At 49.0% G+C, this 19297-nt stretch overlaps 2 protein-coding genes across 2 annotated transcripts in view; both read left to right on the top strand.

Annotated features, from left to right (window-relative positions):
• The first annotated feature begins 52 nt into the window (after window positions 1-52).
• LHX1 (LIM homeobox 1) lies at window positions 53-5715 on the top strand. Its single transcript, XM_069790940.1, has 5 exons — window positions 53-679; window positions 1872-2098; window positions 2580-2857; window positions 3629-3794; window positions 4223-5715. The coding sequence occupies exons 1-5, from the start codon at window positions 510-512 to the stop codon at window positions 4600-4602; spliced, it is 1221 nt and encodes a 406-aa protein (XP_069647041.1). The 5' UTR covers window positions 53-509; the 3' UTR covers window positions 4603-5715.
• An 8488-nt stretch (window positions 5716-14203) lies between these two features.
• AATF (apoptosis antagonizing transcription factor) overlaps window positions 14204-19297 on the top strand; it is a 56753-nt gene continuing 51659 nt past the window's right edge. The window contains exons 1-4 of the mRNA XM_069790938.1: window positions 14204-14339; window positions 16841-17029; window positions 17678-18097; window positions 18763-18900. Coding sequence (XP_069647039.1) covers window positions 14255-14339; window positions 16841-17029; window positions 17678-18097; window positions 18763-18900 — 832 coding nt within the window. The 5' untranslated portion in view covers window positions 14204-14254. The remainder of the gene's footprint in view (window positions 14340-16840; window positions 17030-17677; window positions 18098-18762; window positions 18901-19297) is intronic.

The following is a 19297-nucleotide window of genomic DNA, read 5'->3' as shown; positions in this document are numbered from 1 at the left end:
CCTCCTCCTTTGATTTCTCTTTGGGAAAAGCACTTTGACTCCTGACTGCTCTACCTCAGACCTGAGAAAAAACTCGTCACGCTCGCTTTTTGGCGTTTGGCTTTGGTTTTTTTTCTTTTTTTTTTTTTTTAATTTTTAATTTTTACGAGCGCCGATCTTTATAGTCGTTGTTGTTTTATTGTTACTCTTATTATTATCATTGTTGCTGTCGTGGTTGGTAGCGGCCGGGATTCTGCGGTTGTGTCGAAGCGCTGGTCTCCTCGGGCAGTGGGTGGTTTCTCCTGTGTATCCCTCCTAGGACACTCGAACGAAGATTTTTTCTTCCTCCCTTCCTTTTTCTCCTCCTTCACTTCTCCAAGGCTTTTAAAACAAACACACAAAAAAGCAAACCTACGCCGGTGTTGTCGTCTTTTCAAAATTTTTTTGTTGTTTTTTATTTTTAATTTTTTTTTTTTTTGCTTGACATCTGGGAAACCACTACCCCCCGCTCTCAGAAATAACCAAAGACAATGGTTCACTGTGCAGGCTGCAAAAGGCCAATCTTGGACCGGTTTTTGTTGAATGTACTGGACAGGGCTTGGCATGTGAAGTGTGTTCAGTGCTGTGAATGTAAATGCAATTTGACAGAGAAATGCTTTTCGCGAGAAGGCAAGCTTTACTGCAAAAACGACTTCTTTCGGTAAGTACCGGCCCCCCCCCTGCCCGGAGCCGTAGCTCCTCCGCATCCATTTTTCATCTCCCTTTTCCCCCCCGCTTTTTTTTTTTTTGTTTGTTTGTTTGTTTGTTTTCCCCCGTTGGTCGGTGTGACCCGCGGACGCCCCGTCCGAACCCCGGTGTTATTTCCCCAGGTGATCTCCGGGGGCGGGCGGGGGGGTCCTGCCCGGGGAAGGGGCTCCCCGTCGGGGCCGGCAGACCGAGGCCCGGCCGCTCTCGACGGGCACCGGTCGAGCTCGAGTTCCCCAAAGTTACCTCGAAACTATCGACCGGCGGAACGATAGCGGGGGCCGGTCCCGGTGCCGCGGAGCCGGGGGGGGGTGGTGGTGGTGACCCCCGCCGCCGTCGCAGCGGGACTCGCTGGGGTTTTCCCGGCGGGATTTTCCGCGGCGTTCCGCGGACCGGAGCCCCGGGGCCGCCCCGGCGGGGAAGGCGCGGTGCGGTGCGCGGTGCGGTGCGCGGCTCCGCGGGCCCAGCGTTTCCCGTCAAACCGAGCCGAGGCCGCCCCGGAGGGCAGCGACAAACCCCCCCCACCCCCGGCGACCCCCGGCGGGTTGATGGAGAGGGGAGCCGGGTACCGGCGCTCGTTCGCCCGCCGGCCGCCGCTTCCCCCGGCGCTGACCCGGGTCCGGCTGCCGGGAGCCCCGCGGGGAGAGCTGGAGGCACCGGGTCCCGGGAACGGGTCCGGGTCCCGGGAACGGGTCGGGTCCGGCCGGTCCTCGGGTGCCCGGCGCCGGCCGAGCCTGTACCGGCAGCTGCCGCGGCCCACGCGTGGCCGTGAGCGATGAAGAACAACATATAAGAATTCCTGCTTAACGTTTATTAGAGCGTCGTTAATCAACGCGGCAGGGCGCGGAGGGGAAGCCCTGGACAAGGCAAACCGGGTGTTTAACTGATCCCCCAGCACTCCATCCCCTGCCCAGATCGGGTCTTTTTTTTTTTTTCTTTTTTTTGTTTTCTTCCCCCTCTTTTTTTTTTTTAAAGTAGCCTTTCGTTAGAGCGCTCCGGAGGGCCGCTTGATTTTATTTCCGAATTTTTTCCTTTTGCGCGGCCGGGCGGGGCGAGCGGAGGCCGCGGTGAAGGGCGCGGGGCCGGGGCTGCTCCCGGCGGTTCGGGTGGGCGCTGCTGACCCCCCCGGCCGGCTCCTCTCCCCGCAGGTGTTTCGGGACCAAGTGCGCGGGCTGTGCCCAGGGCATCTCCCCCAGCGACCTGGTCCGCAGGGCGCGGAGCAAAGTGTTCCACTTGAACTGTTTTACGTGTATGATGTGTAACAAGCAACTCTCCACCGGCGAGGAGCTCTACATCATAGACGAAAACAAGTTTGTCTGCAAAGAAGATTACCTAAATAACAGCAATACTGCCAAAGAAAACAGCCTGCATTCAGGTGAGGGAGTGCGGCCGGGGCGATGCGGTGGGGGGAAGCGCTCGGCCCCGGCTTCTGCGCGGGGTGGGAGCCGGTATTCTCCCTTCTCCCTTCTTCCTTCTCCCTTCTTCCTTCTCCCTTCTTCCTTCTCCCTTCTTCCTTCTCCCTTCTTCCTTCTCCCTTCTTCCTTCTCCCTTCTTCCTTCTCCCTTCTTCCTTCTCCCTTCTTCCTTCTCCCTTCTTCCTTCTCCCTTCTCCCTTCCTTCTCCCTTCCTTCTCCCTTCTCCCTTCTTCCTTCCTTCTCCCTTCTTCCTTCCTTCTCCCTTCTTCCTTCCTTCTCCCTTCTTCCTTCTCTCTCTTTCTCCTCTCCCCTCTTTCTTCTCTCTCTTTCTTCCTCCTCTCCCTCACTCCTCTCCTCTCCCCCTGTCGTACCCACCACCCGTCCCCTGCGATCGGTATTTGCCCCCCCCAGCCGAGCCATGACCCAGTTTGCTCTCACCCAGCCACCACCGGCAGTGACCCCAGCCTGTCCCCCGACTCCCAAGACCCTTCCCAGGACGACGCGAAGGACTCGGAAAGCGCCAACGTGTCCGACAAGGAGACGGGCAGCAACGAAAACGACGACCAGAACCTGGGGGCCAAGCGGCGGGGCCCCCGCACCACCATCAAAGCCAAACAGCTAGAGACTCTGAAAGCCGCCTTCGCGGCCACCCCCAAACCCACCCGGCACATCAGGGAGCAGCTGGCGCAGGAGACCGGCCTCAACATGCGGGTCATCCAGGTACCGTGACCCCCCTCGACCCCCCCCCCCAAATGCCCTGGTGGCACCGGGTACCCCTGCCCGCTCGCTCCGGGGGATGCGGTGGCGTGGCAGGACCGGCAGCCCCCGCACTGCAGGGCCGGGGAAAGCTCCGCCGGCCTTTTATATCGGTATTACCAAGGTGTATCCCCCCGCCCAGCCCCGGCCGGTGGGCAAGGGCAGAGCTGCAGGTTTCTTTTAGAAAGTCCTAAAAAAGCTGCAAATGGTATCGAAATTAATAACCAGAAATGTGAGGGGTTAATGGATAAATAAGAATGACAATGCGCTGGAATTATTAAAAGGTTTATAAACCCGCAGCGCTGGGGGTAATGGGGGGTTAAAGGACCATTAAAGACGAGGTTAGATTGGAGAGTCTCAGTGTGAGGGTAATTAGGAGTAATCTTGTCAGGGTAATAAGAATTAACTCAATCATTCTTGACCTGCAGCCGGCGAGCTGCGGGGAGCGCCCGGCCGGCCGGCTGTGGGGCCGCCGTCACGCGTGGGTTCGGCCCCGTCTGAAACGAGGAGGAGGAGGAGCGCGGTCGGGGCGCACCGGATCGGGCCCCCCCCTTCCCCCGATCCCCCCCCTCCCGGGACAAAAGCGACTGGGAAAAGCGCAGCCCCGGGGTGGGGGGGATCGTCCTTGCCGGGGCGGCGGTGGGTGCCGGGTTCCCGTGAAGGGGACCCCCACGACGGCAACTCCCGTGACCGGTGTTTCTTCCCCCCCCACACACACACCCCCCAACCCCCCAGGTCTGGTTCCAGAACCGGCGCTCCAAGGAGCGGCGGATGAAGCAGCTGAGCGCGCTGGGCGCCCGCCGGCACGCTTTCTTCCGCAGCCCACGCAGGATGCGGCCGCTGGTGGACCGGCTGGAGCCCGGGGAGCTCATCCCCAACGGGCCCTTCTCCTTCTACGGAGGTGGGTAATAACGTGCTACGCCCCACCTCGACCCCCCCATACCACCGTCCGGTACCCGCTGCCCCCAGCCGGGCTCCCCGCTCGGCACCGGGGCCGTCCGAACCGGCGGGGTCCCGTCCCCTGTGTCCCCCTGCTCCGTCTCCCCGGGGTGGTGGTGGGGGCCAAGCTGGCAGGTTTCCTCGCCCCTCCTCGGAGCCTGGCGGGGGTTAATTCCCCCCACTGCCGGACGGTTTCGCAGACCGAGCCGTCACATTTCAGTGTCCCCAGTGCTGGCCAGGGGCTCCGCCGGCCGGGGACCCCTGGGACCGGGCCGGAGCACCCCCTAAGCCGTTAGCGCGTTTCCCTCGCCAGCCACGCCAGCCCGCGTCTCTCCCCTCGGGTTCCTTGGCCTGTGTGTTACCTTCCCTCTGTCTCTCCTTGTCTGCCAGATTATCAGAGCGAGTATTACGGCCCTGGAAGCAATTACGATTTCTTCCCGCAAGGACCTCCTTCGTCTCAAGCGCAGACCCCCGTGGATCTCCCTTTCGTGCCCTCCTCGGGGCCGTCAGGCACTCCCCTGGGGGCCATGGATCACCCCCTGCCCGGACATCACCCCTCCAGTGAGGCTCAGCGCTTCACTGACATCATGTCGCACCCCCCAGGAGACTCGCCCAGTCCCGAACCCAACCTGCCCGGGTCCTTGCACTCCATGTCCGCGGAAGTTTTTGGCCCCAGTCCTCCATTTTCTTCGATATCCGTCAACGGTGGTGCTAACTATGGCAATCACTTGTCACATCCACCAGAAATGAACGAAGCGGCTGTGTGGTAGCTTTAAAACAAACTGGGTCTAAGTAAGTGATGATCATCTAGTCTGCTTATTGTTACGGTGTACAGAAATGAATAAATATAACATCTCTCCTGCCCTAAGACAATATTACCTTGGGAACGAACTGAATCCAAATCGCTCCAAGGCAAGCTTTGCTCTAGACCGGGACAATCTTCATGTTACGGTTGTATCAAACAAGCGAGGGGACTTTTTTGTACCATTGACAAAGAAACTGGTGAAGCTGTACAGTAAAGTGCTGCCATACCGTAGGATGGCGTAAGTTTGCTTACCCTGTTGGATGTCATCCTAAGAGCCACAATCCTTAGAAACTTCTCGTTTAAAAAATTAATAAGTGAATGAAGGAAAGGTCAAAGAAAAGGGGGAAAAAAGCTGCAAGAACTCTAGCGTTCCCGGTTAAGGATGGTTCTGGCATTATGAATTTGTTTGTTAATTTTTGTCTCTCAGAAAGTTCGTCAACAAGAAACTCTTTTTAGCTTCAGCCATTTCAGCCTGCTGACTACCAGGTGGGACAACTTTCTTTTTCCTTTGTTTTTGTTTTGTTTTCCAAAATAGCAAATACTAAATGTTAAGCCCTCAGCACCAACTCTTCTACCTTCACAAAGCTACACGTACAAAACCTCCTCATCATAGCAAAGGTCACCACCCAGACCTCTAACGAAAATGACTTGAAAAACAAACAAACAAACAAACAAACAAAAAGTATTCTACCTTCACAGAGAGAGAAAAGCTAAACAAAAAGACTCTATTGAACTAAAAACAGTCAACTGTTTACGTCTAATGTTAAATTCAGGAGTTCAATGTTTTACTAATAAATCCTGTTTTAGAACCTCTTGTTCAAAAGCAAAATATTTTGAGCAACCAACCAAAATAGTTCATTTTCTTTTCTGTAGATGTTATAACAGATTGCAGGGCTTGTGGTTCACTGTGCTAGTTTGTAAAAGGTGTTGTTTACAGAAGGCAAAGAAAAAAAACCCACGAAACCCAGACAGTTGCCAAATAAAGTAAATATATAGCACAAATACTGTAAGGTGCTTTGCACCAGCAACCCGAGAAGGTGTTTAAAAAGTGTTACAAGGTTAAAAAAAAAAAAAAACATCTTTGCTAATTTTTAGTCCTGTTGAACATTCATGGAATTGTTAATATGACTTATATAGACCCACACAGGTTTTATTTTTGTGTCTTTAAAATAAAAGTCCAAAATATTTAAATTTTATGGTCAAATATGCAGTCAACAGCTGCTACTTTTTTCTTTATATATTAAATTTCTCATATGTCTTTTATTGTTCTAATAAACCTAAGCTTGTGTGACCTCCAGTGCATATTAGACCATTCACTGTATGAAAGAAAACATGTTGGATAAAATTTGTGCGTTTTTAATAAAATTAGAAAATCTGATGTTTAGATAACTTGTGTTTCATTTGATGTTTTAAGCAATTTAAAATGGATTCTCTTGAGTAAAATAGCCCTGAGAAAGAATGATCCACTCTACTGATAATCCTGTATAGCTCTTTTGCTCTGGTAGAAGTCTAAACCCTGGTGTCGATGCAGATAGCAGTCAGTGGCAGCTCCAGCCTTCCTTCCCATCTGCAGGCTCAGTTGTTGAAGTACAAATAATATGTTACGCTGTACGTTAAATTTCAAAATCAGAAACTAAGCAATTTGTTAAATATATTTAGCTATTCTTGGTCTACGCTAAGAGAAAACATATTCAAAATGCTTACTTCATGCATAAACAAAAATGTATTGTAAATGTAAAGAACTTGCAAAGATACGGTTTTTAACTGACCCATTTTTAGTTAAATTAATTCTCCAAAGGTAATTTTTCTTCTTTTTTTTTCCCCTGATTGGATGGTTTTGAACACAGCATAACCTCAATGTCATGAAAGTAATTTTAATCCTTTTTTAGAGCTGGTACAAAGTCAATTGTTTAATAGCGTTTGGTATATGTGAAGTTCTCTGAAGGGCAGCGGGGGAGAATATTTTGCTTTGCACTAGATACATACTAATTTTCTTGGGAGAAAAATGAAACAAAACAAAAAATTCTGGAACCCTGTGAAATGACAGATTTAATGTTTTAATTATACATGATTGCAGAATCCCAAATACTCAGTTCTTCAAAAGCAAAAGTCTCATTGATTCCGAGAGGACTTTGACCTGTGTTAGAAGCAAAGAATTAGGTTCGGTTCTGAAAAGTCACTGGTCTAAATGTTTTCTACCTGCTGAGCTAATAGGATGGGATGAACTATAATTGCATATTTTCCTTCGTCTCTCAACTAATCGTGACTCTGGCTGGCTTCTTTTTTATTTTACGTAGACTCAGAAATTTACGCTAAAACACAGACTTCTACATTCCCAGCAATTCAATTATTTACCTCTTTGGACTGAGGGGGGAAAAAAAAATCCAAATGCTTTAAAGTTGTATGATTTGTAATTTTCAATGGTGATTTTTTATTTTGTTCACAACCTAGTTTCTATGCCCAGCAGAGGGGCCACCTAGATGAAGCAATAGTTCACTTTAAACACAAAATGTCTTATATAATAATATAAAGATAAAAACTATCTGCAAGGGATCTGTTAGTGTTTCTAAAAAAATTCATGCTTTATTAAATACAGGGGAGACTTCTTAAACTCATGGACTCTGTGTCTAACTCATTTATTTGTCTTTTGTACTGTTGCTCTGTTTTGTTGCTCTGTTTTGCATTTATATGAGCAAAGTAATGGGTGATCTATTTATGACAAACTTTTACTTATCTGGGCAAGTGCTATTGATAAATACTGCTGTTTGCGCTTCTGGTCTATGCTGCTGGTTTATTGTTGAATCAATTATTTTAAATGAGAATTTCACCAAATAGGCTTATTTTGTAGAAAACCTGTCTGCCAAGTGGTTTTTCTTTTTTTTTCTTTTTCTTTCTTTTTTTTTTTTTGGTGACAAGGTATTTGTACAGTTTCTTCCCTGTTAATTTAGGCAGCGATGTGATACAGTTCAGGGTAGGTCAGTGGCCTATAAAAGGGAGGGAGGAGAGCCTGTATTTTTTTCGAAGCTCCCATCCCTTCGGCAGGGGTTTTGCCCATCTTCGGGGGGGGGAGCCCAGGAGCCGTTCCCATGCCTAAGGCTGAGCGCGTCCTTCAGTGCTTGCCGGGATCCGCTCTGGAGGCCCCAGCGCTTTGCAGATTTGAATTCTGTGCTCTTCAGAGCGAGCTCGGTGTTTCTGAAGACCCTAATCCAGCAACAATTGCACAGTCAAAACTCCTTTTGAAACCATTGTCACGTTGGGTTCTTGTAAGTCCTTGTTTACAAGAGCGTTTCCATTGACTTCGGTAGCGTTACTTGGGTGAATAGAGGTCTGCGGGAGAAGGGCCTCGAGAAATGTGTGTTGCTTGGGTGGATTTTACGTGCGGGTATTAGGGGGTTTAACTGCAGAAACACGGACGTGCGACATGCGACTGTACGGACGTGCAATGTAATTTCGAAAGCCTTTTTAGAAGTAATTGCTCTCTTTTGATCTTTCCTTCCTTGACTGCTGCTGGTTTCGGTGACCTTCACCTTGTTGCTGCGTCCCAGCAGAAGGTGCAGCCCGGTGACGTTAAACCCCGCGCAGGCCCTCGTCTTCTCGCCCCGTTCGGGACGGCATCCGCGGCGTTCCCGGGGCGAGCGGTACGCGCCCTCCCGGCACGGCCCAGGGCGGCTCGGTCTTCGAACGCGCGAGACCGAAGACTCGCGCGAACCCCGCGTGTAAGACCGTTTCCTAGGAAAAAAGGTGCAAGGCGAACCTTGTAAGTATTATTCGTGTTGAGCTCATCTATACGAAGGAGGTAGTTTGAAGGCTAATCAAAGCAGCTGTAAAATGCCGTGTTTCCAGCATCCGAACAACTCTGCTTTTGGCCCAAAGCGATCGCGCGCCGCGTCCCCCCGCGCTGCCGCTGTGCGATGCTCCTCGCTGCCCCTTCCCTTCGTCTCCAGTCGCTGCTGGTATCTGTTTACTCAGGCCTTTGCTTGGGGAACGGCAGGGGACTTGTAAAAAGATCTGTATCCCAGGAGTAAGAATGTACTTAAATTACGATTTGTAGACAAATGATGTATATTATTTTAATATGTGTGTGTGTACCCAAATGCTGAGCGAAGGGTGCACAATACAAATCTATAAATAAATACAATTTAAAAATATCGGTGGTGATTTACATGCTTTTGCCATCCTCGGAAGTGGCAGATATTGCAGTGCCCTCTCAGGAACGATTCCTTTTGCCATAATCTGGATTTTTTCCCTGAACAAGACTGTTGTATTTAAGCTTTGCATGCTCTTACCATATTAAATGCAAGCATTTGCAGTCTCCCTTGCTGTTACTACCCCAGTAGATAAATTCAGGTATGTTAAGATTACACAATGGATACATGTCCTTAAACGCTGCTGACGGCGTTGAGCTGGGAACAGGGAATCGTGATGCTGGAGCAGGTTCTGGAAGGTCTTTTCTTTGCGTCTGCCATGGCACTGGGGCGGTCAGCATTCCTCATGCCAACAAAATACCCACGAAGTTATAAATTAAATTAGCAGGACCGTTAAAAATAGATTCTGATTATAAATCCTTCTGGGATTGCTATCTTCTGTTTCTTTTTCAATAGTATTTGTGGTGCTTTTAGCTGTAGAGCATGGGGTCATGCTTAGAAAGCAAAGTTTGTTGTTGCCTGGTGAGTTTTTCATTCATTACATGCGGAATTGTAATGCAGAAATTGAAGCGTAAATGTGGCCTTCAGGTCAGTTAGCTGACCTTCACGTTACTAAATCTCTGTGCTTGGGACTGCTGTAACTGGAATGGTAAGGGTACTCTTAGGGCGACCAATTTTCCAGCAGTGTTTTCACCATTTGTGCATGGGATCACTGAATGGGATGCACGTAGCTGGTTTTATTGTGCGTATCACCGTCCGGTGCTCGGAGAATCCCCTTGGCCCTCTACGCGTTCCTCCTTGGGGATGAGGGGCACAACCGGTCTCTCGTAAGTCTTCTGTTACAGGCTGTCTTCAAATTCAGGAATAGCTCCGCTTCGATGACGTTTGGTGCTCTGCTTAGAGAGCATTTTTGGCAACTGTGGGAGTTAGATTTTTTTCTTCCCTGATCGGTTTTAATACAAGCTTGCTTCTGGCAGAATCTGAACCTTTAAAGAGGCCGACGGTCTCTCACGTGGTTTGGAATGAAATCCTTAGCTCTGCTAATCGAGGAAGGCCAAGTTTGCAGGACAAGTCTAGTGTGATTTTGTTGAAAGGATGCTATGTGGCGCGAGAATCGTCACGCAGCCCAGACTGTAAACGTGAGCTGGAAAACACCCCCCCGACTTCCATAGGGCTGGAGCGAGACGCGTGCCCGGGTGTTGCGGTGAATCGCCGGGAGCGAAGCCGACAGCAAAGGGCTGCTGCCTCGCGTGATGGTGCTTAGCGTCTCGAGAATAGCTGCGTGCTGGCGTTTCTGTGCACAGGAGAGCACGCACGTGGGGTTTGCATGGGGAGATTTTTTTTTTTGTGGATGAAAAAATAGGTCTTTTTGGCTCTGTCTGAAAAAAAAAAGGTTTTCTTCTAGTTTTTCAGTTGTCTCTGGGCGGCCTTTAAAATTCTTATCTGCTGGAAGCATCTTTAGGCTGTGCATCTATTCAGACACACAATATTCATTATGTTTTCAGATGTAAGGACCATTAAGTGTTGATTAAATCTTTAAAACAGTTGTGTTTTTTGAATGAGTGATGGGTTAGGAATATCAGAAATACTGAAGTAAATAAAAACACGGAAGAAAAATAGTAATAAATATTTATAAGGAGAGCGATTTTTTATGTACATAAGCTAAATTTCCTGTTATGTAATTTGTTTTAGTGGATAGGTTTGATGTGTGCTCTTTCCCGCTTCTCCCCAATTTTTTTCCTCTCCTTTTTTCTCTTTTTCACTGACAAATTGTCTTGCCGATTTAAAAAGAAAATCTTGAACGAGATAGTATGACTGAAATGAAGAAGGTCGGTTTGGAAAATCACATCTGCTAGCCAAAGTGTCGGAAAGACAAGCTCAGCTCTGGCTTGTAGCTATTTTTGGACAGCATGCAGTGCTCTGTATATGGGTCAAATTCTGCCGTTGATAATGCCATTCAATTAAATTCAGTCGACACGACTCTGGCGCGTGTAATTCCCATGGATCTCTATGGGAATCCCGTCGCAGATCGGTGCCTGCAGCCCACCGCGCTCCCACCGCTCTGCTCGCGGCGGCAGGGACCCAGCGCCGGGTGCTGCTGAGCGCAGGCGAGCAGCGAATTACTCGGTGGTGGTGTCTGAACGGCTTTGTGTTGCCAACCCGTTTCTTTTTTTATATATTTAAGTAAAGGAATGCTCTGAAAAATGGATTCGTATTAATAACCTGTAATTCTGCAGGCACACAGGGATGATACGGTCCTTCACTGCCAAAGCTACCATCTAATCTGACAGTTTCCTAAAAGCTGACAAGCTCCACGAATGCACGGGAGCAAAAGGAGCTGAGTGTGAGAAATTAAAAGTGCTTTTCTGTAGTACAGACTGTTCAAAATTCACTTGTTTATCTGTTCTGTGTTTAGGGTGTTACTTCCATTTTAGCAAACAAGCGCGTAAATAAAAAAATAAAATTAAGAGGAAAAATGCCACAGAAATTATGTCAGTCAGTTTGACGGCTTCTGCTTATAGTTTATAAACAGGCAGAGGGTTTTACAGAATGGACCGTGATGCATAAAAAGGCTTTCATGATTGTCTTAAATTAAAATGTATTGATACAATTTTTGTACAAATATTCCCCAGCACGATTATGAGTCCAAACCACGGCAGCATGGTTTGAGGGCATGTGAACCAGAAATTAAAACCGAGCCTGAGAGTCTGATTTAATTACCCTGCTAAGTGAAAGGCAAAAGAGAGAGAATAAACAGCGAAGCAGGAGGCTCTCTCGGTGAAATATTTTAACAACCCATGACTTTCATACGCTGCATTTTCTGTTTGATGTCACTTTATATTGACTGAATCTCCTTATCAAAAATTTTGAATTAACAGCTCCTGCAGCCGTCTGGGTGCTGATCAGCGGAGCTGGGGTACCCCGAGCAAGTCGCAGAGTGTGGGGGCTCTCCCCTTCCCCCCGCGCACGGGAAGGGGTGCGCAACGCCTCCGGCTGAGCGCCGTGTGCTTTTCCCCCTCCACGTTTGTTTTGCACTGATAGGAGTGACGGATGGAGGACGGAAAAGAAACAGGTCTACAAGCTCTGTCAGAAGCCCTCGAGTTTGCAGTTGTACATACGTGAATTTTAATGCGTTGCTGGATTCGGGATTTATACTGAACAATTGTCCCATTAGTCTCAGTGGGTGAAATCCTGATCTCACTGGCGTGAGTGGCAAAAACGCTCTCGACTTCAAGAAGCCCATTTTTTACTCCGGAGGACTAATGCAACTCACTGTGTATTTTTTATTAATTATATTGGGTATGTTTTATTTAAGCATCACTAAAAGCCTCTCTCCCTTTATTAACAGGGCTATTTATTATTTGTTAGGTTAGAGAACATCCCTTTTTCACTCTGTAAGAGCGCAGAGGTTTGAAAATGCAATGATGCAGGGGGGTCTTGGCACTAGTTCTTTGGTTTGGGGAGTGGTTAGTTACTCCTAAGTAACTGTTCAGGTAAGCACTTGTTTCTGCTACTTAATTTTCTATAGATTTATTTCTCCAGGCTCCTCCCTTTGTTTATAATGGCATCTTTTACTCTGGAAACAAAATGCCTACAAACTCAAAGTGAAAAAACCCAAACCTAGAAGCAAAGGCAGGGAAGACACACTCTACACACCTCTCATTGTAGAAGTTTCTTGTTTTATAAAACCATGTCTTGGTTAAAAAAAAAAAAAAAAAGCAGTGCTTAATTTGACATTGCTGGAGCAATGGCAAACCCACATAATATATAATGCAGAGGATTACAGCTGTCACTCATGCCATGATAAAATAACTACAAAAGAAAGTTGGAACGGGATTGAAATACTCAACAGCATAAAATCCAAGGGCTCTGCTTGCAATGAAAATGTGCATTTTTGGTAAACATTAGTTTTTACATAAATTGAACTGTATATTGTTTTCGCAGTATCGCACAGCTCTGTAGGGAGAGTCACAGGCTATTGAGAAGGGGGTAAGATGTCTGGGTTTTTCCTCCCATGGTGCCTCCCAGGACCCCCAGTCCCATCCCAGTAACCCAGCCGCGGCTGCTGGAGCCGGCGGTGATGGATGATATTCCTCTGCCCTCTGTAGGAGAGCTGCCTGCACTGAACGCTGCTGCCTTAGAAAGAAAGCGTGCCCGGATTAATTTTTAGAGCATTTAAAAAGCAGACGAGGAGTGGGGAAGAGTCTTGTGCGGACAAGAAGGGGGTGAGTGAGCAGGCTATGTAAATTCATCTCCCAGCAAGGGCTCGACCCGGTACCCAGCTCGTGTTTGCGAGTTGCTGCTGGCACCTTCGCGGGCAAAAAAATGCCAATGCTGGTGGTGGGAAGCCCAAATCCTGACACCCCCCCCCGAAGCTGTTCATTGTGGGGTCTGAAGTTCAGACCTACATCTGCAACTCAGAGTTGAGATGCTGATTTGCATCCCCGCTCCTTTGTAACAGAACAGGTGCCAGCCTCCAGTGCTCATCCCCAATTCCAGGTCTGACCTTGGGCTTTGAGGCTGCCTCACCCCACAAAGTGGCCGGGAGAAGCTCTCGGCGGGCAAATCCCCGCAAAAAGCCGGTTTCTCGTTGATGCTCTCGGCAGGTCACTTCTGCGTTGCCTTGCTCCTGCTTCTAGGCCAGAGTTGGGCGAAAACACCTCAGGAGCTTTGAGGCTGGTGTGGATTCACTGAGCCCGGTGTAACTGTGGTGTAAGGACCGGAGTTAACCAAGAACTTGCCTTTCAGCTCTCACTGCTGTAAGAGGGACCCTGGCTTCAACAGGGGCCACAAAGTGTTTAACGTATGGGACAAGGAAAGAATTAATTCGGTTCTGGGCAGCTAGCAGTGCTAAAAAAAGTGCAATGTTGACTTGAAGAAACAGTTGTGATTTTTTTTTGCATTATATAACGCTTTTATACTACTAACTGCTACCCCCGAGCTGCTCAGCTGCAGAGCACCGGGCCAACAGCAACCCTCACGGCCCCGATGCACACAATTATAATTACCCCCCCGTTAACGATGGGTGAGGGGCTGGGACAGCCCCCGCTCCCCAGGCCGTGTGTACTTCCCTGGGTATTTCTATTTATCCCTGTCCCTCCTGGCTGGGCACCCCACGCACCTCAGCCCAGACAAAGGGTGGATGCTCACGAAGCCCCTGAGACCCGCTGGGCCGGCTCTTTCCCCTCACCCCCCCGCCCCCCGGTCCCTCTCCCCCGCCCTGCGCCCTCGGGCACCGGCACCGGCTCCTGCTCGGGCCCGGCGGGACCCGGCGCTCCCAACCGACGGGCGATAGGACCCTGCGGGGCCGGCGGGACCCCGCGCTTCCAACCGACGGGCGGGCGGTAGGACCCTGCGGGGCCCGTCCCGTCCCTCCGCCCCGCGCTGCCCCGTCCCGGGCCGCCGGCCCCGCCCCCGCTCCCAGGCTCCGCCCCGTGGCCCCGCCCCTGCTTCCCTCCCTCCCTCGACAAGATGGCGGCGCCCTTAGCGCGGCAGCTGGAGGAGCTGCTCAACCCCCGGCCCAGCTTACGCGACCCCGAGGACGACGCGGAGGAAGGTGAGGGAGGGCCGGGAGGAGGGTTTAATACCCGCGGCCGGCGGGGGCGGGCGGAGGCGGGCCGGGGCGGGCCGGGGTGCCGGCGGACCGGCCGCACGTGGCGGTGATGGTGATGATGGTGATGATGATGATGATGGTGATGGCGGGGGGCTCGGCCCCCTCAGCCCCGCTGGGCGCCTTGGTCTCCCCCAGCGGAGGTCGGGTCTCCTCGCTGTGCCCCCCTCAGCTCCGGGCGGCCCCCACAGCGAGCGGCGCTCGGCCCGCCGCACCGTGCCCGGCGCTGCCCCCCTCCGGGACCGGGGTTACGTCAGGGACCGGGGTTACGTCAGTGATCGGGTTTACCTCAGAGATCGGGTTTACCTCAGGGATCGGGTTTACCTCAGGGATCGGCGTTCCCTCAGGGACCGGCGTTACCTCAGGAGCCGCGGCTGGAGTTACCTCAGCGCCGAGTCCCCTCAGGGCTGCCCCGGCGCGGGGCCCCGCCGCAGGCCGGGCTGTTGTGGAGCCAGGCTGGGGAGCGGATCCGGCTGGAAGTCACCAGGAAAAGAGGAAATAAAAGCGCAGCGTCAGGGCAGGACCGCTCACCTCTGCCTGTGAAGCGAAGCCGGTGCGGCTGTGGGAGCGGGGAGGAGGCCCGGCGGGCGCTGGTGACGCCAGTCTCCGAGCACGTCTCCTGTTTGATGCGGCCCATTACCAACTTATGTTTTTAATCCCGCTCTTTTTGCCTTAGTTGTGGGGTTTTTGAGACATTCATCCCTTGCCCCGTGACATGTAGGTGGCAGTGTCATCTTCTCAGTGCCCAGGCTGGTCCCTGTGTTTCCTCGACTTACCCTCCGCAGGGCAGAGCCGTCCCACCGGTCAGGAGACCGTGGGGCAGGACTCATCTCTAGGGCACGTCTGTTGCACAGTTCCTGCGCTCATTTCTTAGAGACAGCAAGTTCACCGTCACACGCCGACAGCGGCTGGCTTTAGGAGGCACTAGGCACCAGTCATGGTAAAGGTTGTGCCAGCTGGCCTGGTTCTTCTATGCAAGTGTATGTGAGATACAATAGTATCTTGTAAGCAACATCGAAGTAACCATTGAGGAAATTAATGCGGTCAGCAGAGGCGTTTTCCCATTTTAGTAATCATGATTTAGTTTCAGACTTCATACTTTAGTGGTGCCAAGACTCAGAATGCCAGAAGATCCATCGAGTGCCACAGGTCATTCTGCATCTGCCCCTCTTGCCCAGTCGTTCCTTGATGCCGCACATCTTGCCATCCTCTTGTAGCTGGAGTGACTGTATTTAGACCTGATCCTGTTGCTTTGGTTATGAGCAAGAGATTTTTTTTGCTTCCCCCCTGCCTCAAGTAAACACTATATGTGAGGCATTAACATTTCCAAACACACGTTAAAAGAGCACTTAGTGATGTTCAGCCAGTTGGATCACTCAGTTGGTTGAACAAAGCTAACCCTGTAATTTTGCATACAGGGTGTCTTGCACATGAATGAAAATAAGGAGGGAGTATAGTATGATGTGTTCTCTTTGCTGGACTGCTCCATTCCTGTGTCCTGGAGAAGATGGGTATGAAAGAGGGTAATAACCACAGTGAAATTATGTTCTCTGTTTAGCCATTCTAAAATGTTTATGCATTTATGTGGATCATATATATAGCAAGAGGCCAAAGTGCAACTGAATTGCAGTGTTCCTCATTTAATCTGTAAGCGTGAAGTGAATGAAGGCATTCCAGCTTTACTGAGTCTTCCACCCAGAGGACTACACTTCTCATGAGACCCTCATGATTCTGTGGAAGGGCTTGGATAGGCTTAGTTTGTCTAGCTCTCTGTGCAGGTTCTGTAAAATAAAGAAGAGGCAGGGAAGAAGGTGTCAATGTAGGCAGTGTTCATTAAAAAAAAAAAATTCAGCAAGATTTTTGGTGTTTGTTAATAAACATCCATCTCCACTTTGCAAGTGAGCCCTGTGGTACCAAACCTGTATATGGAGGAGACCATAGTACTGAGAGGGGGGTTGGAATTGGTCAGTTTGTCTAACATCTCCCTTCCTCCTGCAAAGGTTAACCTGGCAGGTGGGAGAACACCTCTGGCTGCAGAGAAGTCACAGGATATTTTCTGAAAAATACCCTTGGAGCTGTCTTATCTCTTCTGCTAGATCTTAAGTATTGCTTTACTCAGTAGTTTCTAGGCAGGACTGGTGCTGCTCTACACAAAACCCAGCTTTGAGGCTTTTTCTCTGCCTTTGATTCCCCAGCAACCTTTCCCACTTTGCAGAAAATTAGTGTACTGGCTTTCCTTCACCAGGCAGGGAAGAGCCTTGCTCTCTCTCAGAGTCTAAAAGCCAGACTCTTATGCGAGGCCGTGTTGCCATCCAGCTTACCTTTGCAGTATATTTTTGTTTGTAGAGCATGAGGAGTTTTCCATGGCTCCTTCCTGCAGCTAGTTCGTCTAGTCTGGAATTCAGTTCAGTTTAGATATCCTTCCCCCGCCTTTTTTTTCCCCACAGCTACAGTTGCTAAAGTGATTGACAAATTTGAGGATGAAACTGCAGATGACATTTTTCCTGTTGGTAATATACGGAAGAAAGCTTCAGCCTCTCTCTTGGAAGCTGATAAAAGGTACAGTGGAAAAGCTACATCTCGCAAAGCTTTGCAAGAAGAACTCTGGGGAGATGCTCTGTCTGAAGAAGGATCTGGTAAGAAATCTCATTTCTTTCCCCTTTAGACTACTCACAATTTGATGTTAGCATGTTAGCTGAGCTAGTGCCATGTGAACTGAGATGACAAATTTTAGGTCCCTGTTACAGGGCAGTAAATGGGTACAGTTAAGTTGGACATCGTCTTGAAGTGCCTTCCTGAAATTCAGGCCATATTTTTTGGCCTGAGGGAAGGGGAAATCTCAAAGAGGAGGTCACCTCTACAGGCAGAGGAAAGAGTATGACTAAGTGTAAGGTGAGGTTCAGTGCACTGACAGAACATTGTGTGGAGGAAAAGAAACAGCTCCCATATTTAAGCCAATATATCTCAGGGCCTGCAAGTATATACAGATTCTTATTTTAAAAATGCATATAGTGAATTCTGACAACCTTGTTTGCTTATCATGTCACTGTTTCATGGGAAAGCTAAGCCATGGATCTACTAATCATTGCTGCAGAAAATGTGAGCTGAGATCTTTTTGTGAATATGGCCCGGTGTTTCCATTATTTAGGCAAAACAAAGAGTAACATCATACACAGATAAATCGGAGTTTGGAGCTCAAATAGCCCAAACCTGTAGCGATTGATGATGCATACTGCAAAGTGGCACATTTTGCTGGTAAGTAAATTAACTTTTTGTCTCTTTAGCTGAAGAAGCATCAGATGAATGGTACAGCAGCAGTGAAGATTCAGAAGAGAATGGCAGCTTAGGCACTAAAACAAAGGAGAAACCCAGCAGTGCTGGCAGTGACCAGGAGGATGACTTCAAAGATGACGAAGAGACAGATCTGTCTGTCAAGGCCAAGGCATCGAAGTTCAGTTTCCAGAATATCACCGACTTTGAGAAATTTACAGAGGGGATGGATGATGTAGGAAGCAGTGAAGGGGAAGATGAAGATGATGCCAGCATGGAAGAAGGAGATGAGGAGGAGGAGGAATATGGGAGTGAAAACCATGACAATATAAAGGAAACCAAAGACAGCGAAGATGATGGGGGGATGATGACATTCTCAAAAGGACAAGAGGCTGAAGAAGTAGAAAAAGGAAAAGCTGTGAAGAACCAGCTAGGTTTGTGCACGTTTTCTTTGTATTTTGACAAGACTTTCACCTTGCTGACACTGTGGAAACTGGCCATGTTAGGAACCACTTCGGCATGTTAACATGCTGTTAGCATACTGCATGTGCATGCTACAGCAGCCCTAGTCATTTGCAAATGTTCTGCCAAATCTGCTATGCAAGCTGGTGTCACTGCTGCTACAAAATCTCATGTTATGAAGTGTATTTATCCACTGGTTTAATTGAACCAGTACTAAATGTACTTGTAGTATTGGTGGGGATGGGGACTTCCTACACTGGTAGTGCTGTGCAGTGATGCTGATACTGCTTCTGTTTCTTTTCAAAATGTAATACAGAATGCAACTTCTTCCTATCTGTCCTATTAAACTATCAAACCTCCATTTGCAGAATGTCCTTTTAAACAGTCAAGCAAAGGGAGCATTATTTTTTTGTGGATCACAAAATTGCAGTCAGGATTATAGGATGGGATGCTGCTTTGTCCAGAGACACTTTGCGGTACCAATTTTGTGCTGGGTCAGTGCATGCAAAGATTTGCCCTAACCAGGAGTAAGGTAGCACAAAGGAGAGGGCCTGTGCTGTTAAGTCAACAGCTCCTTCACAAGGAGCAAGTGCTTTGGCTTGCTAAATAATTGTTTTATTTCCTCTTTGTTATGAAGCACTGTGGGATCAACTATTGGAAGGGAGAATCAAGATGCAGAAGGCGCTCGTAACAGCCAACCGGCTTCCACAGCCAGACACTTACCCAATCTTCAGAAAGGAAGGTGGACAAGAATTTGACAACGCTGTCGAGAACTGTAAGAATTCTTCAGTCTTTCTACTTTGGGTAGACTCTGCTGTAGCCAGTACGTTTTGCCTGTGTGGGGAATTGTTAATGGGAAAGTGAGGGCTTTGAGTTGCATGTGTCTGTAGTATTAGCTGTCGGTTTGTATTGCCTTAATCATTAATTAGGTACTGTACAAACAGAAACCAAAACTTGTTTCCTACCCAGACAAGGAAAATGCCTCCTATCACCCACGTCTGTGTATGCCTAGCTGATCTCTGCTGGTGGCCTGTCGTCACTTATGTAATGTTGAAAAGCCTCAGCTCAGGTCCTGCTGCTATTTCTAGTTCACATCGGGATTGAAGTTTGCTTATCAAATTTAAGTTTCATGCTGTATTGTAGAAATAATTGGTTTGGTTATTGGTCTTTGG

Source organism: Haliaeetus albicilla, chromosome 9, assembly GCF_947461875.1.
Source record: "Haliaeetus albicilla chromosome 9, bHalAlb1.1, whole genome shotgun sequence".
Lineage (NCBI taxonomy): Eukaryota > Metazoa > Chordata > Aves > Accipitriformes > Accipitridae > Haliaeetus > Haliaeetus albicilla.
This window is presented reverse-complemented; position numbering and strand designations above follow the sequence as displayed.